The sequence below is a fragment of the Elephantulus edwardii genome, unplaced genomic scaffold, assembly GCF_000299155.1.
Source record: "Elephantulus edwardii isolate Elephantulus edwardi_28Jun2011 unplaced genomic scaffold, EleEdw1.0 scaffold00137, whole genome shotgun sequence".
Lineage (NCBI taxonomy): Eukaryota > Metazoa > Chordata > Mammalia > Macroscelidea > Macroscelididae > Elephantulus > Elephantulus edwardii.
The window spans coordinates 2,827,223-2,853,275 of NW_006399887.1; the positions used below are offsets into that span (position 1 = coordinate 2,827,223).

Here is a 26,053-nt window from a genome sequence, read left to right on the forward strand (position 1 = left end):
TTTTTTTTTTTTTGCTTTGTGTTTGCATTACGTGATTGGTGCTCTGATCAGGATCAAAACCTCAGGCTAGCTCTGTTAGCAGTTGGCTGGACCTAAGCCTTTAAAAAAACTCTTTGGAACCACTAGTATTAAGTTTTGTGGGAAGGCCTGTGAGGAGTAAGCCAGATTGCACGCTAATGACCACAAATAAGTAAGTATTAGTCTTCTTAGTGTTCTCTTTTTTTAAGATTATTAGAGATTTCCCCCCCCCCCATAATGTCATTGCTATAAACCTGTTATTGTTGTATGTGTTTTTATACCTTGGTAAGTATTGGGGAGGAACCCTATTATTTAGTCATCATTAACTGAATTAATGCCAGTCTAGACTCATCTGGTTATATTATTTTAGTACATTGGATTCTCCTGTCCTTGTTAGGTGAGCAGTTTATTTTGCATATTTCAAACCTCTTTAATTGTAATAGCATCTTTCTCAGCAATGTTTTAAATGCTCATACTAGTAGTGTATGTGTGACATTTAAATTTAATTTAGACAACATTTATGGGGAGCAGGGTTCAGAGCTAATGTGCATCGAGTCCTTGTAAGTCGAGGTTGACCAGCCAGCACATAACAACAACACTGAGATTGTGCCAGAGGTCAAGAATTCTGTTAGGTGCTAGGAAGATGATCAAGGCATAGGCCCTGTTCTTGCAACATTTACAGGGAGATGGAGGTGTAAAAGGGACAAAAGGGGGGGCAGGGGAACATTACACTTCAGAATAAACAACTCAATAATAGACATGTTCACAGCTCAGTAACTGCCCAGAAGAAAGGCATCCAGGTCTGCATTGAGGTCAGGGATGGGATTAGGCAATGGGAACTTCCTAGGATACACCATGGAGAAAGACAGGAAAATGTGAAACATCACAGCATATTCCAGTAACAGCTGGGAATTCAGACTGGCCAGAGACTGAAATGGAAGGACTGGCAGCAGTAGGAGAGGTGAAAGTATTCAAAGGAAGAAATGTCTTCTAGGCCATGCGAAAGAAAGTCAACTTTATCTTGCAGTTGTTGTGAGTTGTTTGGGTCTTTCAGGAGATACCTAGTATGTGATCTAGGAGAGACCTCGAAGGGACTGCTAAGTAGACTTAGTGCATTCATTCATTTATCCATTATTTGTCAAAATCTCCCATGTAGCCCTGTACGAAACAAAGATTCTAGGTTGTATGAATCTTGACTAGTAGAAGAAACAGATAAATAAACAGGTAGAATAAAAAAGCAATAACTCATCAGAAAATCATGAGCACTGGGCGTTGTACTCCTAACCCGAAGATGGTCCTTCTCTGGAAGTTCAGATCCACTAGTGACTCCAAGGGAGAAAGTTAGACAGTCTCCTCCATACAGTTTATAGCCTCTGAAAACTCACTGGAGGGTCAGCTATGAATCAGTTCTGACTCAAATGCAATGAGAGAGAGCAGAAAGGATTATATAGCAGTCATGTGGCAGTGAATGAGAGAGGAAGTTAGCTGGAATGGTACTTGAGGTAGCACCTACATACTAAATCAAGAAGGAGCCAGTTCTTGAAGATTTGGAGGATAAATGTTTTTTGGGCAGAGGAAGCAGCGGCTTAAAAGCCTGAAGAACAAAAGATGAAAATGAGAGCATGAGAAAGGGAGAAGGAAGCAGAGGGATGGGTGGGCTGAATTGTTCTGAAGATTGGTGTAACAAGCCAAGAAGTGTAGTGGCCAGGAAGCCACTGGCCATTTGTTTGCAGAGGGCATGGTGTGATTGTGTTTATTTTAAAATCGGGGGGTGGGGGTGTAAAGTGGAAAATAATCCCTAGTGCCAGCTACCTGGAACACGCAGTCTAGGGGCTGCATTTGGAGAATGATGTGGTCTGATTGGTGTTCTGGTGTCACAATCGACAGAGCTGGGGAGAATGGGCCAGCAGTGGTGAAGATAAGGAGATGCACTAGAAGAATATGAGAAGCGACAAGGAGGGTGCTGCACGAGCATGAAAAATGATGATACGGAATGGCGAGGGGGCATATATTCTGCCATGTTTAATTTCACCATTAAATTAAAAAAATTGGAAACGTTTACAGAAGAGAAGTATATAGGCTTTGGAGATGACCCTTAACTAGATGTTTTTCATTCAGCTGTTGAGTGCCTACTTGGGTGAACTTTGTTTTTGTTAGATACCGTCAAGTCAAAACCAACTCATAGATGGCCTTCCAGCGGGTTTTAGAGGTCATTTAATCTTATGAGAAGGAAATCATCTTTCTCCCAAAGAACAACTGGTGGATTTGAACCTTGTGCCTTTGGCCTGGCAGCACAACTTCTTACCACTAAGTCACCAGAGCTCCCTTAAGTGAACTTTAACTGCTGGTTATTAATCTAATCTATATCTAGTTTTAATCATAGCATGTTTTGAAAAAAAAAGTCATTCAGAATTTTCATGGGAAACCGTAGATTGATACTTAGAAATTAACAAAATCAGTGTAGTTTAATAATGGTGCATTTTAATTTGTTTAACAGAAGGGGGAAATAGCTTACTTAGTTTGTTTTTAAGCTAGCTACCATCATATGGAATAAACTACCTCTTGGAATACATCTAGATTTGTTGGAAATACTGGTTTTTTTAGATAGGAAGGTCATTTGTTCAACAGTACTTAATAGGCTCCTTTCCAGGCACTATATAGTTTACAGGTTGCAGTAGTGACCAAGGAGATGGTCTTACCCTGAGAAAGACAGTGAAGCAGCTAAGTATGATGTGCACCAAAATGAGAAAAGGACGGAGAATTCATTCATTCTTGTCATAAAAATCTATTAAGTACCTTCTTTGTGTAGATACTGAGAACTCAGCAGTGAATGAAAGGAACAGAAGTTTCTTTTTCCCACTGTTTTATGAGATTTTATATTCTAATGGAGATTAAGGAAATTTTAGAATAAATAGGTAAAATATATTGGATGATAAATTCTGAAAATTAAAGTAAGGAAAGAGAAGCCTTTTGGAGGGGAAAGAAGGCACTTGAGATAGAGCAGGCAGGAAGCATGCTGCCTGGGCTTGGAAGGATGGAGGGGCGGCACAGGAGAGGAAAACCCCAACTGAGATGGATTGATACAGTGACTGGGGCAATGGCAGTAGGCGTGTCGGAGTCAGTGAGACTGGCTCAGGACAGGGCAGGCTTCAGAGCTGCTGTACAGATGGTCACTATGGGTCACAAGCACATACAACTTGATGGCATGTACAACAACAACAGGCAGGAAGGCCTTACTGAGGAAAGCATGAGAGGCTGGGCTGAGTGAGGTGGGGGATGTCAAGAGAGTTCTTTCCCATTGTAAGGAAATCCTATAAGCTTTGAGGCAGAAACTTGAAGGGCAGCCTCTGATACATAGAATAAACCAGTAACAAATGATAGGAGATAAGGCCAAGAGAGAAAACTGAGAGGCTTAACTCTATAATACCATTGTGATAATTGGCTTTTATACACAATGAGATAGGAAACTATTGTTACTTTAGGAGGGAGAAATTATGTATTCTGAAAAAATAGATGGGCTGCTTGGGGGTATTTATTAGAAAACTGTTGTAATAAGGCAGGCAATTTAGGATGGTGGCTTTAAGCTCTTTATAAGAGATGACAAAACTAGTATAAAAGTGTAGAGAAGGTCTTCCTTAGGGCTTGTACATTGGGATTAGACAAAGAAAGCAAGTTCTTTTGAAAAAAAGTCATCAAAGTTTTTGAATAGTATCTTTTTAAAAAAATTGTAATATTTGTGCTCACTTCGGCAGCACATATACTAAAAAAATTAATATTTAATTTAGAACTAGTGCTACTGACATTAGAATTATTACCAGAAAAAAATATCCTGAGAATAGTCAACATAGTTGGATTTAAAGTTGGAAAACACCAGAGAATTGAAAAAGAACTTCAACTTTATTTTCAAGACAATATCATAATAAGTTTCATTACTTTTAATAGATAATATAGTTTATTAATTAAAAGAAAAAAATACACTCATGAAATAGGTTTGTTTTTTTTTTTTTTCATTTTCCCCTTGTACTGTTTTAAAATGAAGGAAATTGAACAGAAGAAAGTGTTTTATGTCCTGACAGAAAATACAGTAACTCAGTTTGTCCCTAAAAGTTATACTCTGAGCTCTAGAGAGGATAAAATTCTTTACTGTGTTTATAGAATAAACCTTCCCAAAGGATTTTTTTCTTACCTTTCTAATAGCTTGGAATTAAATTATTTGATGACAGAAGTTTAGTGAGTTGAGGTTTTTTTACCTCCCTTAGATTAATCTTTGTGCAGAACAGACAGAGAGAGAGGTGGATTTAGAAAATGGCAACATATATTGTATAACAGAAATTATGGCTAAAACCTCTGTCATCAAAATTATCACTAGAGAAGATGGGCAGTCACGTGAGATTTGCTGCCTTGGGAGAACCTGCTGAAAGGTTCAGCTATGAGTCAGTTCCAACTCAATGGTGCATAACAACAACACAATGAGAAATGAGAGTATTGAGTTAAGTTTTATGAGTTAAAATAACATCGTATTTTCTAATTGATGAAGAATTTATAATACCAATAAAAATTCCTAATACCAGTCAGATGTCTCTTGCACTACCACATAAACTCTCTTTCCAAACTGCTAATGTTTTTCTCCTTTAAGGGACAAATCCTGAAAAAATAGTAGTGGTAGTTCAGGTGGAAACTTGAAATACTTGTAAGTTCTTCAGTAACAATTACACTACATTATGTAACAATGATGTCCTGAGAAGGGTATCTGACTGATTGAATCCAGACCAATGTTTTCTTGATACATTTCATGTTTTCCAGTGATACTTCTTTCTTTTTTTTTTTTAATTTTTATTTTTACTTTATTATTTGTGTGTGTGTGTGTACCGTCAAATCAGATCTGACTGGTACAGGAGGAAATTGTCCCTCCTTCCTCGGCAGAGCATCTGGTGGATTTGAACCATGCACCTCTGGGATTGCAGTGCAGCTTCTTGCCACTAGGCCACCAGAGCTCCCCTTCCAGTGATATTTCTATGCTTTTTGATATCTTCTTTTCCCTTTACCTGGCATACCAGCCCCTTTATCATATTTTTCAAAGCCCTATACGTTAATTCTTCCAAAGACAAGGATCTTGGTTGCCCCAAACACATGTGAAACTTGGCCCTTTGAACACTCATGATCCTTTGGGTGGGTCTTAAGATATTTACCTTATACTTAGCATACATATCACTGCATTTACCTATTAAACCCATTGCCATGGAGTCAAATTCCTCTCATAGTGACCCTCCATTGACTTTCTAGTCTACATTCTTGAGCGAGGAGACTGCCCATCTTTCTCCCATGGAACAGATGATGGCTGGAAGTCTTGGCACCTTATGTATTAACCAGCTACACTACTATTTTTACATCTTAACCTACGTTCATTTTTAGCATATCACTAATACTCTAAATCAATAGAAATCTATTTCTACTAGAACATCTAGAACAGAGTTTGATCAGAACTGTGTATCTTACCTTCAGATAAACTAGGGCCAAGCTAGCCTCACATCAAGTCCCCTGACTTGTCATGTTTTGGAAGGAAAATTTTCTTTTTATTCATGAAAAAGAGATGAGGAACTGCTATATAATTAAATGAAACTGAAAGAAAATTATCTCAAAATGTCATATCCTTAGTGTTTATCTCCCATTTAATTAATGTAATAAAAACTGCTCTTGATTTGACAGGTTATGTATCAGGGAAGTATTTTCAATTTTGTAGTAGTGTGAGGCATTCTTTAAACCTGTACTGATAGCACTTGCACTACGTGTAATGTTACAGCGAGTAGGAAGAAAGCCATTAGTTCACTTTATACTATTCATTTTCATCATCACTTGCTCAGGGCTAGGAGACCATGGTGTCTGTTTGAAAAATGAATAACAGATGTGAACCTTGCCCTGTCCGGTGCCATCTTCACCATCTCTGACCTTTTCGAGCTCATTGTTACAGTCACCTTGTCAGTCCCTCTTGTTGAGGGTCTTCCACTCTTGCCCTGATCCCCCACCACCACTACTTTTCCAAGCTTAGGCCCCCCTAACAACATTCCCAAAGAGGCAAAGCTTCACCATCCTTCCTCCAGGGAGCACCCTGGTATCCTTCTCCTCGCCATAATCTGCTTGTTCTTCTGGTAGTCCATGGGATATTTATGTGGGTGGTGTTTGTGTGTGTTTTTTTTTTCTTCACTACAAAATATTAAATATATTATTGGGGAAAAATTTCATCATGACACTGAATAAGTAACTGTTACCACCAATCTACATCTGCTAGACAGTCTCATTTAATATCATATAAGGAGTATCTGGAGGATGCAGATGTTTAAAGGCTGGCCGTTTAGATTCCTCAAAGGTGCCTCGGCAGAGGCTCTTAGCTGGTCACAAGCTTTGGAAACTTGAAGGGGCAGTTCTGCTCTGCACACACAGGTCACCATGAGGTGGAACTAATTCAGCAACAACTAAAAACCACAACTGCTTTATGTACTAAACTTGCATAAACCTTGATAGACTTGGTTTTCAGTTAATGGAAGGTGTGATTGTTTTACAGGATATGAGTTCAGTATTAAAGGAGGAACAGGCTATTACAGGCTTTGAAGATGAAGGGTCATACATAATTCAAGATCCGCAGGATTCTCTTGAGTGTCAAGGAATTCTGGATATAGAAGAAACGGAGATGCCAGAGCCTCTCGCTCCTGAAAGCTACCCCGAGTCGATCTGTGAAGAGGACGTTACTCTAGCTTTGAAGGAACTAGATGAGAGGTGTGAAGAAGAACAGGCTGATTTCTCCGGACTGTCTAGGTGAGAATCCGGTATCACAAACGTGATACCAGTAAGCTTTTCTTCTCCATTCCCTCCCCCAAAATGCTCTGCTCATCTAGTTTACCATCATTTCGTTTTCTATTTCAGTCCATCATCACCCTCTATAACTTTTTAAAAAATTAAATTACTTAGCTATGAAGAGCTTTTGCTTCTTGCTTTTTTCTTTCTGTCTTTGAGGACATTCTGTATGTCAAGGCACACCAGCTAGTTATGTTTGAATGCCAGTGTGGTATAATGATACGCCATGACCAAATCCAAGTGTCACAATACCTGAATAAACTTACTAGAGTCGCTATGAGTTGTAGTCAACTCAATGGTACCTAAAAGCAACATGTAATATACTGGTAGGTGTTTAAAGTTTTATGCCTATGTGGACCCATTTTCTGCTAGATTATTCCATTTACGTGTTTATGCTCCATTCACTCAAGATTTATCATCACAAACTATGAAAAATTTCCAAACAGAACTTTGTTTTTCTTTACTCTTGGGCTAACTACTTAATTGAATTAACTGATTATTCTATATGATTCTTAAAGGAAATATTGAATGTTCTACTGTATAAAAGTAGTCTCTGTGGAGCTCTGGTGGCCTAGTGGTAAGGAGCTGCAGCTACAATCCCATAGGCACACAGTTCGAATCCACCAGATGCTCTGCCGGGAAGGAGGGACAATCTCCTCCTGTACCAGTCAGATCTGATTTGACGGTACACTCACACAAAAATAATAAAAAAAAAGTAGTCTCTGTTGAATGACTTAAGTGATTGTATAGCAGTTCGGATTTTTGTATCACCTGTTCTCTGTTAGGGAGCGCTGATGGCCGAACGGTAAGAATGTTTGCTGCATTTCCGAAGGCACGCAGTTCGAATCCAGTAGATATTTCACAGGAGAAGGATGGGCAGTCCTTTCCCATAAGATTCACTGCCTCTGAAAACCTACTGGAGGGTCAGCTAAGGGTCAGTTCTGACCTGATGGCAAACAACAATTATCTATTACTTTGTCTTCCCTATTACTTAAAGCTCTTAAGCACTTATGGCTCAAAATATATTCTTTTTTTAAACACATATGGTCAATTGATTTTTTTTCCCTTTTTTTGATTACTATACTATTTTATTTATAAAATTCAAATACATTTTGCTCCAGAACAAACTCTTCCAATTTGCCTCACCTCCCCCACTCATCGAATTGCTCAACCCCATGATTAATCCTCCTCCCCCTGCATATCCTTATAACCTCTGCTTCTACCCCCCCATGGATCCTTATACTCATTCTACATTAATGGTTTTATAAAAGTATTCTTTTTAAAGGTACTTAATGCTCTATGTTGTTGTGTTTTATTGCCTTAGAGTCAAACACGACTCATAGCAACCCTATGAAGCCTTTCTATAGCTATCAACATTTATCAAAGTTCACAGACTTTCTGGAGGCGTGTTGTTTAGCAAGTGAATGCCACTCCTGCTTCCAAATGCTCTATAGCTGTACCTATTTCCTTATCCTAGAAATTAGTCTTTCACAACGAGTAAGGATTTCAGAATTCTCCTCTTAAAATAAAAATGACACTTTTACATTTCAAATGATTAATAGAGTTTTTAACATAAGGGTGTTTTTTTACTCCAACTATTTCTAGAATGTGTACCTAAATTTGAAAAGAAATACTGAGTTATAGACAATAAATGTTGTTGTTGTTAAGTGCCGTCGAGTCACAGGCAACCCTATGAAGGAGAGTCCTCGACGCTTGGGTGCCTTTCTTCCTCTCTACAGGTTCATAGGGTTTCTGGAGGCAAGCTATTATGGAAGCGGATGCCACTCCTCCTCCAAGCTTGTTTTAATTGGGGAGCTCCACCCCACTCTCTCTCCGCACTGGGTAGCCAACCATTAACGCATTTGACACATCACTGTCACAGTGTTCAGCCTCACAGCAACCACAAGTGACCATGGTACGGCAACTTGTACACCAGGACTATACGACCTAGAGGAATATCTGAACAAAAACAATGAAAGACAGGCCTGAGGGCCGCAGAATAAAAGTCACCCACCTTTGGCTTGGTAGCATCGCTTTCTGTCCACTGGGCCAGCTGATCTCTCTCTCTCTCTGTTGATATTATTATTGTTAAGTGCCATCGAGTTGCAGGCAACTCATAGCAACACTATGAAGGAGAGTCCTCGACGATGAAAGGCACCCAAGTGTCGAGGAAAAAATATTATTGACATATATTATTCATATTGTTGATATGAATATTATAGTATCACCAATAATCAGTCAGGCATTAATCACATACAAGTGCAGGGATGCCAGATAGAATGTTGAGACAGATATATTTAGTTAATATAATTTCCAAAAAGCTAATGCCAAATAATTCGCTTAGCTCCAGGTATGAAAGCTGGAATGAAATAGCATATTCCTCCTAAATAGAGAGGTACATCCTCAGATATCGGATGATTTTGTTACAGTCAGTCGCCACAGTTGTTGTCAGGTGCTGTTGCGTCAACTCTGACTCAGAGCAACCCCGTGATCTACAGATCGAAGCCTGGCCCCGCCTGCACTCTACTCATGGTTTCTGCCACACTCAAGCCGATAATTGTAGACCAGATGCCAATCCTTCTTACTGAGGATCTTCTCTTCCACACACCCTTTACTATACCCAGCACAGTTTCCTTTTCCTCATGACAACATGCCTAAAATACATGTTATAAAATCTCACCATCCTTGCCTTTATGGAGCCCCCTTGTTGCACATACTCCAAAATGGGTATGTTTGTTCTTTTGGCAGCTCAAAGGCATCAGTTCTTCTGTCATCTGTATTCATTGTCTATGATATGCATAGAAAACAAAAATCCCAGAGCTTGCATCAAGCTCACCTCAGTCTTTAAACTGATAATCCTTTCTCTTTAGTGCTTTGAAGAGGTCTTTGACAGCAGATCTTTCCCAGCTGACACTTCTTTTGATTTCTTGACTATAACTGCCAGGGGCAGTAAAATGTAATCAAATAAAAATGTAATCCAAGTAACATGTAATCACTGACAATGTCAGTCTTTTCTCCATCTATCATGATGTTGTTTGTTGCACAAATAGACTTTCAAAACCAATCTTTCTGAGGTCTACTTTCTCATTTTGAATGTTTTCTTCATATTGATCTCCTCTCCACCACCACCCTCAACTCTTCAGTCCCTCTTTTCCTATGAATTATTCCATCATATCTGTGGAGGCCTTATTTGCTTCCTTATAGTATGAATCCAGGAGTCCTGGTTGTGTAGTAACCTATTGTTTGTTGTTGTTGTTATGTGCCATTGAGTCGCTTGTGACTCATAGCGACCCTGTGTACAACAGCCCTAAACTCTGCTCTGTCCTGTGCCAATTGCACTGTCTCTGACACACCCATCCCGATTATCCCAGTCACTGAATCAATCCGCCTCATAGAGGGCCTTCCCCTCCTGCGCCGTCCCTCCACCCACCCAAGCATGATGTCTTTCTCCAAGGACCGGTCTCTCCTCAAAACATGTCCAAAGTATTAGCCTAGCTGAAAGACTGGCAGTTCAAATCTACTAGCCACTCCACAAGAAAAATAGGGACGATCTCCTCCCATAATTTACAACCTCAGACACCTGATAGAGGATTGATATGGGTCAGAATAAACTCAAAAGCAATAGGGGGTTTTGGTTATTCTGGTTTTGTTGTTGGGTTTTGGTTGGTTATTTTGTTAGACCTTGAGTAACATTTATTTATGGATAGTATTTTAAATACATCTTCACCTTTTCAAAAATTGTTCTCTTTTTTTAATAGCTTACCTGATTGTTGAGATTATAAACTCAAAGGCAATGGCCAGGGCTTCTGTTTCTTTTCTGTGTGCACTTAATGAGATAGCTCAGGTGACATTATGCATCATGACTAATGGTACTGACCTGAGACTTAGAGTCCTGGGTTCAAATTCTGGCTCTGTCACTGGTTGATCATCTATAATGTTAGCATAGTAAGAGTCCCTAATTTTCACTGAGTTGTTCTTGGAAATAATCCACAGCCACATGGAACTGCACTTGGCACAAAGGTACGTAATCAAAACTTCCCAAAATAAATAAACAAATTAATTTTTTTAAAAAACCTTCCCCCCCCCCCCCGTCCCCCTTAAAATCCACAGCATCACTTTGGAGCCGTTTTCATATTTACTCTTAGGTGCTGTCGAGTTGACTGTGATACATAAACAGTATATCTGATCCCAAAATGGATCATTCAGTATGAAAACATCCTCATTTCTATTATTCAAAGACATGGAAATTATCTACAGCACTAGCATAGTAAAGGGCTTGGGTTATTTTAAGAATGAATCTACCCTATAGAACTAAAAAATTTAGGGGACAATGAGGATTAACTGCTGATCGGTGAGAAGTATCATTCTACGATTGATTGAAATAGTATTTGCAGAACTGTGTATGTTCTGAAAATCATTAAATTGTATACATTGGGTTGAAATTTTAAAAAAGTGAATCTGTGTGTAATCAGATTGCTTCTTCTAAAGATTCTAAGTAGAGGGGATATAGACATTCACTCTGTAGGAAGTTCTCAGCTAACACAAAGCTCCTTAGTGCTTGGAATCTACCAGCGGCCTCTTGAGAAGGTGAGCAATGATTTACAGCCTCAGAAACCCCTGCTAGAAGGTCAAGGTTAGCTACGAGCTGGCTCAACTTGGCTGCAGTGAGTTTTTTAGTTAGATAATTTCACTGGTACTAAATGTGTGTGGTCATACAAAAACATAACTTCTGTTCCATCACTGAGCCTGCGTGCTTCTGAAGAGGCAGTGTTGTGATAGTTGTGATGTGTGTGTTCACAGCCAAGAGGAAGATGAGCAGGACGATTTCCCCGAAGCCCAGACGTCACCACTCCCGTCGCCGTTCCTCTCAGCCATCATAGCGGCCTTTCAGCCAGTGGTGTACGACGATGAGGAAGAAGCCTGGCGCTGCCACGTCAATCAGATGCTGTCTGACTCCGACGGATCCTGTGCTGTATTCACCTTTCATGTGTTCTCCAGGCTGTTTCAGGTCAGTGAGGTTTACCATTCAGGATTGAGTCATCGAATTACTATCTGGCAATGCTGGGGTTTTCCTTCTAAAATTTAGATCTCCAAATTTGATAATTTTTTTTAAAAAGTTAACTATTTTCTAGAGAAAATTTCTAATCTGGTGGCATATAATGTGTTACATGTTCGACTGCTAACCAAAAGGTGTGCAGTTTGAACCCACGAGCTGCGCCTTAGAAGAAAGGTGGATTGTCTCCTCATAGAAAGATTTGTGTACTTCAAAAGAAGTCACTGAGTTGGAATTAATTTGATTATTTGGTTCACTTTTGGGTTATTGTTATTTTGTAGTTTGTCATCAAGTTGGAGGTGACACATGGCTGACTGCCGGTTGGCTTTCAGGGGCTTAAAGGAGAAGATTGCCCATCTTTGTCCCACGGAGCTGCTGGTGGATTCGCACCATTTACCTTCGAGTTGGCACTGCAAGTCCTTACTCACTAGGCCACCAAAGTTCCCTTAGTGATATTATCGCATTGCTGATACTGAACACAACTGACTAGTATGGAGATTTCTCCACTAAGATAAGTAGAATAAAACTAAAAACAACACCAGATACAATTTATGCACTATGGTAGGACCTAAAGAGATGAACAGAAGATTTCAAAAGGCAGCGTGGGAAGACAGAGTAAAGTATTAACAATGATATGTGCAAGGAGCTGGAGTCAGAAAATCAACAGGGCCGAACTCTCTCAGCATTTCTGAAGCTCAAGGAACTGAAGAATAAATTCAAACCTTGAGTTGTGATACTTAAGGATGCTTTGGGCAGGATATTAAATGATCCAGGAAGTATTAAAAGAAGATGGAAAGAGTATGCAGAGTCATTGTACTGAAAGGAATTGGAAGAGACCGAAGAATTTCATGAAACAACATATGAGCAAGAGCCTGTGGTGATGAAGGAAGAAGGTCAAGAGGCTTTGAAAGAATTGGCAAAAAATAAGGCTCCAGGAATTGATGGTGTACCAATTGACATATTTCAATAAACAGACGCTGCCCTAGATGTGCTCACCAAGTTGTGTCAGGAAATCTGGAGGACAAACCACTTGGTCAGCTGACTGGAAGAGATTTGTTCCTATTCCAAAGAAAGGTGATCCAACAGAGTGTGGAAGTCTTTTTATTGAACAATATCATTGTTATTACATGCAAGCAAGATTCTGTTGAAGATTATCCAAAAATGACTGGAACAGCACATCAACACAGAGCTGCCAGAAGTGCTGGCTGGGTTTAGAAGGGGCCATGGTACTAGGGATATTGTAGCTAATGTTAGATGGATCTTAGCTGAAAGCAGGGAATACCAGAAGAATGGCTATCTGTTTCATTGATTATGCAAAGGCATTTGATGTGTGAATCACAGCAAACTGTGGCTAACTCTTAAGAGGAGTTAGAATCCCAGAACACTTGATCGTGCTAACGCAAAACCTATACTCGGACCAGGAGGCAATCATCAGAATCAGAACAGAGCAAGGAAACACTGCGTGGTTCAAAATTGGGAAAGGTGTATGCCAGAATTGTGTCCTGTCTCCATACTTTTTCAGTCTATATGGAGAACAGATTATCTAGGAGACTGAGCTATATGAGGAGAAATTTGGCATCAGGAATGGAGGAAGATTCATCAACAATCTGCATTATACAGATGATAATACCCTGCTTGCTGAAACTGAGGAAGACCTGAAGCGCTTGGTACAGAAGGTCAAGGAATGCAGCCTTCGCTTTGGATTAAAGCTCATTATCAAGAAAATAAAGATTCTCACCTCTGGGCCAATTGACAGCATCATTATGGATGGTGAAGAGATTGGTACTGTTAACAGCTTTAGTTTGCTTGGCTCCACCATCAACACTCTTAGCACCAGCAGGCAAGAAATCAAAAGACATATTGCAGTGGGAAAGTCGGCTGTTAGAGACCTCTCCAAAGTATTGAAGAGCAATGTTGTCACTCTATAGACTAAGGTGTGCCTGATACAGTCCATGGTCTTTGCAGTCACTTGCTATGTGTCAGAGAGCTGGACAGTGACTAGGAATGATAGAAGGAGAATTGATGCCTTTGAGTTATGTTGTTGGAGAAGAGTATTGAACATACCATGGACTGCTAAGAAAACGAACAGGTTCATCCTAGAGAGAGTGAGACCAGGCTGCTCCTTGGAGGCAAATATTCTGAAGCTTGTCTGACATACTTTGGACATGTTGCAATGAGAGACCAGTCCTTGGAGACAGACATCATGTTTGGGATGGTGGAGCGACACTGCAGGAGAGGAAGATCTCCTGTGAGGTGGATTGATTCAGTGACTGGGATAATTAGGGTAGGTGTGTCAGAGACAGTGAGATTGGCACAGGATAGAGAGTAGGTTTTAGGGCTGTTGTACATAGGGTCGCTATGAGTCACAGGCAACTCGACTGGCACATAACAACGACAACATGGTAGGACCACCAGGAATACCAAAGAACTATAAGCCATGGGCCCTTCAAAGGAGCTTGTAGTCAGTGTGTTGACAAAATTTGTAATTGTCATTACAATTATCATGTAAAGATCCTAAAAAATTTAGCTCTTAAGGTTCCTTTCTGTCGTAAAATAATTATTGTAATAATACTATCTGTACTTACTGAGTACTCACTAGATGCTTGACACTAGGCTAAATGCTTTACTTCAGTATTTAAATTGATCCTCACAACCCCATGAGGTGTTGTAAGGTGCCATCAGGTACGACTCATGACGACCTTATGATCAGCAGATCTGCAGTTTGTCTTATCCTGTACCCTCCTGACAATTTCAGACACACTGAAGCCCGTTGCTCTAGTCACTGTGTCAGTCCCCCTGCTTGAGGATTTTTTCTTTCTTGCTGACCCTCCCTCCACCTTTCCAGGCATGATGTCCAAGGAGTAGCTGCTTCTAGCAACATGCCCAAATTATGTGAGAGAAAGCTCATCATCTTTGCCTCCAAGGAGTACTCTGGCTGCACCTTCTCTAAGATACATCTGTTTGTTCTTTTGGTGCTCCTTAGAATATTAGGCACTAATGTCAGTATTCTATAGAGATAAGAACCCTGCTGGCTTTCTAGTAAGGAGTTGTGCTGCCATCTCAAAGGCACACCATTTGAATCTCCTGACTGCTCTGTGGAACAGAAATGAGCAGTCCCCTTCCGTGCGATTTAGTGCCCCTGAAAACCAACTGGCAGTTCAGCTATGAGTCCATTCCAACTCAATGGTACATAAAAACAACCCTGTAAAGTGGCATGATTTAAGTGCTCAACTACTCATAAGATTGGTGGGTTGAACTCACCCAAAGGCACCTTGTAAATTGAGCCTAAGTTTCCTTAAAGTTCATAACCTCAAAAATCTACACCACAACAAGATAAAAGTAAACAACCCAATTGAAAAATGGGCACAGGATATGAATAGACACTTCACCAAAGAAGACATTCAGATAGCCAACAAACACATGAAGAAATGTTCAAAATCCCTAGCTCTAAGAGAGATGCAAATCAAAACAACTATGAGATATCATCTCTCCCCAGTCAGAATAGCAAAATTTAACAGAACAGCAAACATCAAATGCTGGTGAGGAAAAACTGGAACCCTTATTCACTGTTAGTGGGAGTGTAAAATGGTGCAACACTGTGGAAGGCAGTATGGCTCTTTCTTAAAAAGTTGCAAATAGAAATACCATTTGACCCAGCAGTGGAACTGCTGAGAATATACCCCACAGAGACCATAACTGCCACCCAAGCAGTTATATGCACACCCTTGTTTATTGCAGCTTTGTTCACAATAGCAGAGAGTTGGAAACAACCTAAAAGCCCATCAACAAATGAGTGAATAGAGAAGCTGTGGTACATTCACACAATGGAATACTATGTAGCTCTGAAAAATGAGGAAATCATGAAATATTATTAAAAATGGATGACCCTGGAGGACATTATGTGGAGTGAAATATCTCAGTCACAAAAGGACAAATACTGCATAGTGCCACTCTTGTAAAGTGGGACTGACACTGGGGATTTGGGGAGACTGAGAAAGATGGATAAATTATGTATACTGCATTAAAACAGATGAGGGAGAAAACTGTTTAAAAGGGATATGTGATTAGGCATTATTGTCATGACAGGAGTTCAGAATGAAGGCTGCATAGTACAGTGGACTTGGGAGGAATTGTATAACAATGAAAGAATTTTTCTTTTACTTTTCAAAGAGAAGCGAACTGGGAGGAGGAGTGGGCAGGAGAAAAGTGAGGAAATAGGAGAGGAGAAAAATGAGGGAATGGAAATCCAAAGTTTGTAAACTTTCATTAAAACTAATAATAATTTAAAAAACAAACAAACCAAAAAAAAACCCTATAGGAATCCATGAGTTGGAATCAACTCAGAGCAACTAACATTGTCATAAAAAGAAAAGACATAGAAATTCTGTTGTTTAAATTCATGCCCCCTGAATTTTCTAAGTGAGTTCTGCTTATCTTGGAAGACCCAGTTGAGGTCCATCTGCTCATTGAAGTCTTCCCAACTACTCCATTGTTCAGCTCTTCCTTGTTGAAGTTCGTTTGTGCTCACTAATTGGACCATCTGTTTTTCTCACTCTGTGCTCATTTTTTTGGTAGCAGGAGTGGCATCCACTTCCTAAACCGCATGCCTTTGGAAATTCTATGAACTTGGAGAAACAATGATGGTTATACAAAGGCTTCAGGTCTTTTGTTCATAGCGTCACTATGAGTCATGCTCAACTCAAGGCAATCAACAACAAAACTCATTGTATTGTTTCTTGGTTTCTACTTTGGATTCTTCTCTTTCCACTGTTGGAAATTTCTTAAAATCAGAGACTGTAGCTTTTTATTTTAATAATGCCACCTACTAGTGTTATACATGCAGGAACACACTAACTAATTATATATAACTGTATCTTTTAATAATATAGAGAGCTCTGGTGGCCTAGTGGTAAGAAGCTACACTGCAATTCTGAAGGCATGATGTTCGAATCTACCAGCTGTTCTGTGGGAGAAGGATGGGCAATCTTCTCCTCCTGTGCCAATTGATTGCCTCTGAAAACCTGCTGGAGGGCCAGCTGTGGGTCAGTTCAGACTCGATGGCACACAACAATAGCTGATAACATCTAATTTATTGAGTGCTTACTCTGAGTGCCCTGTGTGGACGAATATTCTTGAGTTCTGAGATGATAAGACTTAGTTTGTGAGTTTGGTTGGAGTCAGGTGGTAACCCAAAATTAAGCATGATGAATTATATTTATCAAAAAAGTCAGATAAGCCTTCTAACTTCGGAGAGATAATTCTTCCAGTGTTTAAGGACTTTATTTCTAAGGTTCTACGGTATTTATTCCCATTTTCTCCAAATAAACAGGTCTCAGGATTGGGGAGATGAGTGGCACGTGTCTTTAGTTTCTTTCTTTCTTTCTTAAAGTCCCTTTCATAAGCTGGGTGGTCAACATGGATAGAAACGAACATGGTTCCTAGAGAACTGCCTGAAAGCATGGATTCACAAATCCATTATTAGAATTCTGTTTATCATTACCGTAGAATTTTGTAAAGATAAAAGTTTTCCTCCTTATAAATTATACCAAAAGATGAAACATGCTGTCTTATGAAATACTGAACTTTTCCTTATGCTTCCCTTGTCCTCTCCCTATAGACAATTCAAAAGAAGTTTGGCGACTTGACCAACGAGGCAGTCAGCTGCCTTGGTGAGAGTCTGCAGCGCATTGGTACCAAATTTAAAAGTTCACTGGAAGTGATGATGGTGTGTTCAGAATGCCCTACAGTCTTTGTGGATGCAGAGACGGTAAGTTTTTCTTGCGGACTGGTGGTTAAGCACCTATGAAAAAATGACATGTAAGTCCTGATTCATATTTCTTAGATTTAAGTTTTATATTCTAGAAAGGAATATAAAATATAACTATTGTTGTTATGTGCCATTGAGTTAAAGCCAAGCCATCGCTGACCTTCCAGTGGCTTTTCCGAGGCTGTAAATCACACAAGAGGAGATTTTTCCTTTTTCTCCCTCAGAGCTGCTGATGGATTCTACCGTCCTGCATTTGAGTTGACAGCACATCTCCTTACCCAGTAGGATGAACTTTAAAATTAAATTTGACTGACATCATTCCATAAATGTTCTTTTTTTAAAAGAATTCCAGATTTTTGGTATGATGGTTCACACTTCCAATTTAATGACAAGTACATAGCAAAATAGAAAAATCAATTCCGGTATGTTGCATGTGGTGCCTTAGGCCTACAGATCCTGACCTCTCTCCACTCTTATTCTCCTTCAATGGAGTACCGAGGCTCCTCCTTCCCTGCCTTGTTTTCATCCACACTCACATATTATATGCTGAGCAACTTACTACATTAAAGCGTGAAGATTGTTAAAGCCTCAAAGGGGATGAATTCTTTTAAGACTTATACCGATCTAATGAACCATCTCTTGCCTGAGCCAGTATTTAAAAACATTTGAAGGGGAACCTGTCCTTTCTGATGGCCCTGGAATCCCACTGCCTGAGTGATTAGCTGTCCCAGTGAGGGTCAACACTTAGTAAGGACAGAGTATAGTTAGGGACACTGCCACCAAGTTGGACCAAAGACCAACCAGCAGAAATGTCATGACCTGAAAGTTGCCAGTCTCCTGATTGTGCTCAGAAATGGTAACCAGATCACTGTGCTTCTGATTTGACAGCTGATGTCATGTGGATTGCTAGAAACACTCAAGTTCAGTGTCCTGGAATTGCAGGAACACCTGGATACATACAATGCCAAGAGAGAAGCAGCCGAGCAGGTCAGTCTCCGCTCACCGTGTGAAAAAGTTTACCCTTTTTACCAGCCCTGTTCACCAGGCAGCTGACTAGCCCAGACACAAATGAGGGGGGTTGCACATGTCTAAGGGTTTCACTGTGTGGGGAGGTCTCTTGAGCTTTCTGTTCATTCAGTTCTTATCTTGGCTTTTATATTGTGGCCTAATAAGAGCCTAGGAGCACAGTGGGAAACCACAGCACGGGAAGAAACTTCTACAAGGAGACTGTCCAGCCGCTGCTGGGCATGAAATAAAGGCCGTATTCCTTTGAGAAAGCATCGTGATACTGTGTGGTGACCTTTATTCTTGTGCTGTCCCTGGGAGCATGAGCAAGCAGAGGAAGAACAAACGTAGTGAGCTAGAGACCACACCAGCTAAGAAATGTTTCCTCAGTTACAGTGTGGCGCTGAGAAAGGTAGCTCAATTCTGAGGCTTAACCCAGTGTTTTTATTCTGTGTCCATTTTTTGCATTCCAGTCACCAGTCATTATTAATGCATCTATAATTGTTAACTGTTGTTATGTGCCATCAAGTCGCCTGTGACTCATAGCAACCCTGTGTACAACAGCTCTGAAGCCTCCCCTCTCCTGAGCCCATCTCACTAACTCCGACACAACTACCCCCATGGGCCCAGTCACTGTATCAGTCCATCTCATCTGGGGTCTTCCTCTCCTGCACTGTCTGTTCATCCTTCCGAGCACAGTGTCCTTCTCCAATGACCTGTCCGTCCTGGCCAAGTGCCCAAAGTATGTGAGATGGAGCGTCAAAATCCTAGCCTCCAAGGGGAAACTTGGTTTCACCCTCTCCAAGACAGACTTACTCTCTTGGCGGTCCATGGTATGTTCAAGACTCTTCTCCAGCACAACTCAAAGGCATTAATTCTTCTTCTGTCATCCTTAGTCATTGTCCAGCTCTCAGCTGAAGAAATTGGTTGTAATTGTTGTTAATGTGCGATCGAGTCAACTGTGATGCATAGTGATCCTCTCAACAACAGATCTGCCCCTTGTCCTGTCCAGCACCATCCTCACAGTCATGCTTGCGTCCCTTCATAGCATTGTGTCACTCCATCTCGTTGAGGTACTTCCTCTCTTTCACTAAGCCTCTGCCTTCTCCAGCGTGATGTCTTTTCCCAAGGACTGGCCAGTAAGAGCAGAAAATGAAATGCTTTTGACTTTGACACAAATCACTAGGTTTTTTTCACGTATAATTTGCTTGGTTTCCTCTCTATAAAATAAGATATGGGTCTTTCACAATAAAAAAATATTAAAGGTCTATCAGATAAATTTCTCTGTTGCTGTTATGTGCTATAAAGTTAGAACTGAGCCATAGCTGACCCTTCAGTGTTTTCAGAAGCAGCAACTCATATAGAAGTTGGTCACCCATCTGTCTCCTGCAGAGGAGCTGGTGGATTCTAACCATGTATGTGCTTTGAGACTGCAGTGCACTTTCTTACCACTAGGCACCAGAGCTCTATTTTATATTACATATATATAATAACAACAATATCTATGATGTTGTTGTTGTATGCCGTCAAGTCAGAACCAACTCATAGCTAACTCTCTAGTAGATTTTTAGAGGCACTAAAACACACAAGAGGAGATGGCCATTCTTCCCTGAAGAACAGCTGGCTCTCTGCACAGTCCATGGAATGTTCAGTACCCTTCTCCAGCACCACAACTCTCTCATCCTCAGTCATTGTCCAGCTCTCTGATGCATAGCAAGTAATTGCAAAGGCTATGGCCTAGTTCAGGCGCATCTTTGTAACAAGACTGACACTACTGATCTTAAGCAGTTTGGAGAAGTCTCTCACAGCAGACTTCCCCAATGCAATTCATCTTTTGATTTCCTGACTGCTGGTGCCAAGAGTGTTGATTGTGAAGCTGGGCAATCTAAAATTATTAACAACCTCACTCTCTTCTCTATCTATCATGGTGCTACCAATTGGCCCAGCAGTGAGAATCTTTGTCTTCTTGATGTTGAGCTTCAATCAGTATTGAAGACTATAATGCTTGACCTTCTGCAGCAAATGCTTCAGGTCCTCCTCTGTTTCAGCAAGCAAGGATGTGTCATCTGCATAATGCATCCAGTCCTGATGCCACATTCCTCCTTATAAACTCCTCCTCCCAATTGATCTGTTCTGCATATAGATTGAAAGGGTATGGAGACAGAATGTATCCTTAACACACTCATTTCCTGATTTTGAGCCATGCAGTATTTCCTTGCTTTGTTCCAAGGACTGCTTCCTGTCTTAAGTATAGGTTTCACATGAGCACAATCAAGTGTTCTTAGGGATTCCCATTCATCTTAAGGTTAGCCACAATTTGCTTTGATCCACAGAGTCAAATGCCTTTGCATAGTCAATGAAACACAGATAGACATTCCTTTGGTACTCTTTGCTTTCAGCCAAGATCCATCTGACATTGACAATAATGTCTGTAGTTCCCAACCCTCTTCTAAACCTGGCTTGTATTTTTCCGGTCATTTTTGGATAATCTTCATCAGGATTTTGCTTGCATTTGATATTGTTCAATAATTTCCACACTCTTAATCATCACCTTTTTTTTTAATAGGAATAAATAGGGATTCCTTCCAGTCAGTTGGCCAGGCTAGTTGTCCTCCAGATTTCTTGGCACAATCTGGTGAGCACATACAGGGCAGCATCTGTTTGTTGAAATAGGTCTGTTGGTATTCCATCAGTTCCTGGGGCCTTGTATTTTGCCATGTCCTTCAGAGCAGCTTGAACTTCCTCCTCCTTCACCACTGTCTATTGATCATAGCTGACCCTCCAGTGGCTTTTCAGAGGCAATAAAAACCACCAGCAAAGATGGCCCATCCTTACCTGCAGAGTACCTGGTAGATTCAAACTGTGTGCCTTTTGGATTGCAGTGCAGCTTCTTCCTGCTAGGCCACCAGAACTCCCTAACAAATATTAAATGCTTAGCAGATAGAGTTCCACTTGTTGTTGTTGTTGTTATGTGCCATCGAGTCGTTTGCTACTCATAGTGACCCTATGTACAAGAGCCCTAAACTCCGTTCTATCCTGTGCCAACCTCGCTGTCTCAAACACATTCATTCCCACCACTCCACTCACAGAATCGATCCATCTCATCGAGGGTCTTCCTTTCCTGCGCCATCCCTCCACTCTCCCAAACATGATGTCCCTCTCCAAGGACCAGTCCCTCCTTGCAGTATGCCCAAAATATGTCAGACGAAGCTTCAGAATCCTTGACTCCAGGGAACATTCTGGCTTCACCCTCTCCAGGACAAACCTGTTTGTTCTCCTAACAGTCCATGGTATATTCAACATTCTTCTCCAGCACCACAGCTCAAAGGCATCAATTCTCCTATCATCCCTATTCACTGTCCACTAGAGAGGTTGAAAAATATCACTGCCATCCAGCCGATTCTAACACATAGCAACCAGATCAGACAGAGAACTTCCTGATAGAATTTTGAACTGCTCACCTTTCACTGAACAACCAAGTGTTTAACCAATGTGCCACCAGGACATCATGCCTTTTAAAAAACAACAACAACAACAAAAAAAACAACACAGCACAACCCAAACTACATGTAAATTGTGATTCACATTCCCTAAATATTCTAGAAAGGAATTTGAAACACAAACACTGTACATGAATGATTAGTTGGCATATGTAAAGTACCTAGCAATTAGTTAAATGTTGCCTAGAATTGTTATGTGCCGTCGAGCTCCCTGCAACTCACAGTGACTCTATTACAACAGCCCTGAAACCAGCTCTGTTCTGTGCCAACTTTACTGTCTCTGGCTGACACACCTACCCTCTTTACCCCAGTCATTGCATCAGTCCATCTTATCTTGGTCTCCCTCTCTTTCTCTGTCCCTCCACCCTTCCAAGCATGACGTACCTCCCTCTCCAAGGACTGGTCCCTCCTTGCAACATGCCCAGAGTAAGTCATATGAAGCCTCAGAATCCTTGCCTCTGAGAAGCAGTCTGGCTTCACCCTCTCTAGGATGAACCTGTTTGTTCTTCTGGCAGTCCATGGTATATTGTTGTTGTTGTTATGTGCCGTCGAGTTGTCTGCAACTCATTGCGACCCTGTGTACAACAGCCTTAAACTCTGCTCTATCCTGTGCCAGTCTCACTGTCTCCGAAATACCTACCCCAATTATCCCAGTCACTGAATCAATCCACCTCATAGAGGGTCTTCCTCTCCTGTGCTGTCCCTCCACCCTCCCAAGCATGATGTCCTTTTCCAAAGACGGGTCTCTCCTTGCAACATGTCCAAAGTATGTCAGAAGAACCTTTAAAATCCTTGCCTCCGGTTCTCATTCTCTTGGGGTGAATTCCAAGCAGTTGAATAGCTGGGTCATAAGGAGTTTCTATGTTCAGCATTCTGAGGAAAGGCCAAACTGCCTTCCAGAGTGATTGTACCATTGTACAATTCCCGCCAACAATGTAACACTGTGTCAGAGTTCCTGTCTCAGCACATCCTCCCCAACATTTATTACTTTCTGTCCTGTTAAACTTTGCCACTGCTACTGGAGTAAGATGGTATCTCATTGTGGTTTTGATTTGCATCTCTCTTATTGCTAGTGATTTTGAGCATTTCTGGAGGGAGGGAAGATTCAGTGTGAGGGGCAGTGTATAAAAACTTAGTAGGTAAACCAGTGTAAAATTAAAAGGAAAAAAATGCAAGAAATAAAAAAATATTTTATATACATAATATTAATAAAATAATTTTCATTTTTTTTTTAAAAAAAGCTAGAATAATAGAAAACCAGCAATCCTTACTCCGAGGTATTTATCTAAGGGAACAAAACCTATGACATGACTTTAAAAAAAAAAATTTCAAAATCCCTAGCTGCAAAACAGGATTAAAAAAAAGAAGAGGTGGTATCCATGACTGTCCTATGAGAAGTGTGTGCAAGAGTTACACTTGCTTCCCATAGGTGGTATGCCAGTTTTTAAAATTCACTTTTCTGGTGGATGTGTGTGAGTTGTTCAAAGTATTGCTTTTTCCTGATGAGTAACGTTAAGCACCTTTCCATCTAGAAGTCTTTGTTAGATGCTTATTTTCTGAATTCTGCCTTCTAGTTCCTAGATCATTTTTGCAAATGTATTGATTTTGGTTCTCTTCCTGATTTGGAGGAGCTGTTTATTCTAAAGGCAAGCTCTTTACTTGATAGAAGGATTTCAATACTTTTCTTTCTCACTCTGGCTTACATTGTCAGTGTCTTAACAGTGTCTTTTGGTGGACAAAGATTATTTTAATAAAGCTAAAAATGTAAAAAGTTCCCATTATGGTTACAGGTCTTACGAAGTCCTTACCTATCCTAGAAGCTGTAGTACACTCTAAAGTAATGGTCCCAGTGAATGACGCCTCCCTGTGCCCATACGACGTTGCAACATAAATGAATTTGCTGTCATTTTCTCCATTTCTCAAATCTGGAATGACTTTTATAAGTTGCTCTTACCAGTTAAATTCAGCAGAAGCAATGTGGTACAACTTCCACGACTGGCCCATACAGGGTTTATTACAGTTTCTGTACCATCATGCTGTTTCGAGTGTAATCTGGGATAAACTCTGGAAAATTATTTCACCTAGTTTCCTAGCATAAGCATCATGATGGGTAGTGAAGAGATTTGGATTGTTAACAGCTTTCGTTTGCTTGGCTCCACAATCAACACTCTTGGCACCAGCAACCAGGAAGTCAAGAGAAGAATTGTATTGAGAAAGTCGGCTGTCAGGGACCTCTCCAGAGTCCTGAAGAAAAATGACATCAGTCTGGAGACTAAGGTGTGCCTGATCCAGGCCATAGTCTTCACAGTTGCTTGCTATGATCAGAAAGCTGGACAATGACTAGGGACGATAGAAATAGAATTGATGCCTTTGAGCTGTGGTTCTGGAAAAGAGTATTGAATATACCATGGACTGCTAGGAGAACAAACAGGTTCATCCTAGAGAGGGTGAAGCCGGTCTGCTCCTTGGAGGCAAGGATTCTGAGGCTTCATCTGACATACTTTGAACATGTTCCAAGGAGAGACCAGTCCTTGGAGAGGGACATCATGCTTGGAAGGGTGGAAAGATGGAGAAAGAGAGGGAGACCATCAGTGCAATGTATTGATACAGTGACAGGAATAATGAGGGTAGGTGTGTCGCATACAGTAATATTGGCGCAGGATAGAGCAGGTTTCAGGGCTGTTGAACATAAGGTTCCTGTGAGTCTTAGGTGACTCAGCGGCACATAGCAACAACAACAACGGTTTCCTAGTAGATGTGGAGGAGAATGATGGTGTTCCTTCCTGCTGACAACCAGCAAGCCAGGAACTTCTAACTCCTGTCATCACATGACTGTCAAATTATAAGTTACTCTGAGCAAGATCAGGAAGAACTCTTCTATTTCAGTGAGAGTACTTTTCAGCTCCAGAATTACCCTGTGTTTGTTTTTATACAGTCCAGTTTTGTGATGCAGTTCACCCTCCTGAGCATGCCATCATAATTATCTGGAAGTTCGTGGTTGATAACTCCCAACACCTGGATCACTTAGACGTCTGTTTCTATGCCTCTCCTTTCTGTTGACTCTGTTACTGCATTCTCTTTTTAGCATGCCTGCACAGTTTTAATGAGATGCTAGAGATTACCTCTGAAGAACTATACAAACTCTGGATGACAGCCCAAGAGAAAATTTCATTTCCTTCTTTAGTCAAACTAAGGATATATATCTGATTCCAGCCTGTATTTGAGACTTTTATCAGAGCTTATCCAGTTCTAGTAGCCTTGCTCCTTGGACATGGTCATCTAAGGATCCCAAGTGAGAACCTGAGGTCTTTGCCAAGACCCTGCCAGCTTGAGCAGAATTGAACACTATTTGTCCCTGCAGTACCATGAGATTAGAAATCTTTTTACTTTTTTAGCCTCCCAGACCTACTGTTGGCCTCTTCTTCAATACCCATTTCTCCAGGATCATGGCCTTCAATATTTTACTACTTTTGATAACCTCACTTTGTCATCAAAACCATAGCCCACAAACTTTAAGTCATCACTTTCTCTTCACCTTCCACACCCAAAAGCATGAATAAATATATAATGACCAGAAGATGGATTGGATGTGTACTAGATAGTGATCTGTACACAAACTCTCTTATATGCACTGGGTGCAAAGGTGTAAACCTGTCCACACTTCCCACCTCCCCCAGGCCAGTTTGTAGCTGTGAAACTACAGAACTGAAGCTTTTCTTTGGGCAGAATAAAAATTGGAAGTCATTATGCTGACCAGTGCTGGGAAATGTCATATCACTAAGCATGCAGTATTAAAAATCATAGTTTGATGCCATAAACATATTTCATCCAGTTTACGGCATTGAAGTCTATGGGGGAGAG

General features: G+C 40.7%; 1 protein-coding gene across 1 annotated transcript in view; it reads left to right on the plus strand.

The window, feature by feature from the left end:
* The window catches only part of FRYL (FRY-like), a 174,800-nt gene that overhangs the window by 139,222 nt on the left and 9,525 nt on the right, over positions 1-26,053 (plus strand). The window contains exons 53-56 of the mRNA XM_006894156.1: positions 6,578-6,828; positions 11,668-11,875; positions 17,538-17,687; positions 18,576-18,674. Coding sequence (XP_006894218.1) covers positions 6,578-6,828; positions 11,668-11,875; positions 17,538-17,687; positions 18,576-18,674 — 708 coding nt within the window. The remainder of the gene's footprint in view (positions 1-6,577; positions 6,829-11,667; positions 11,876-17,537; positions 17,688-18,575; positions 18,675-26,053) is intronic.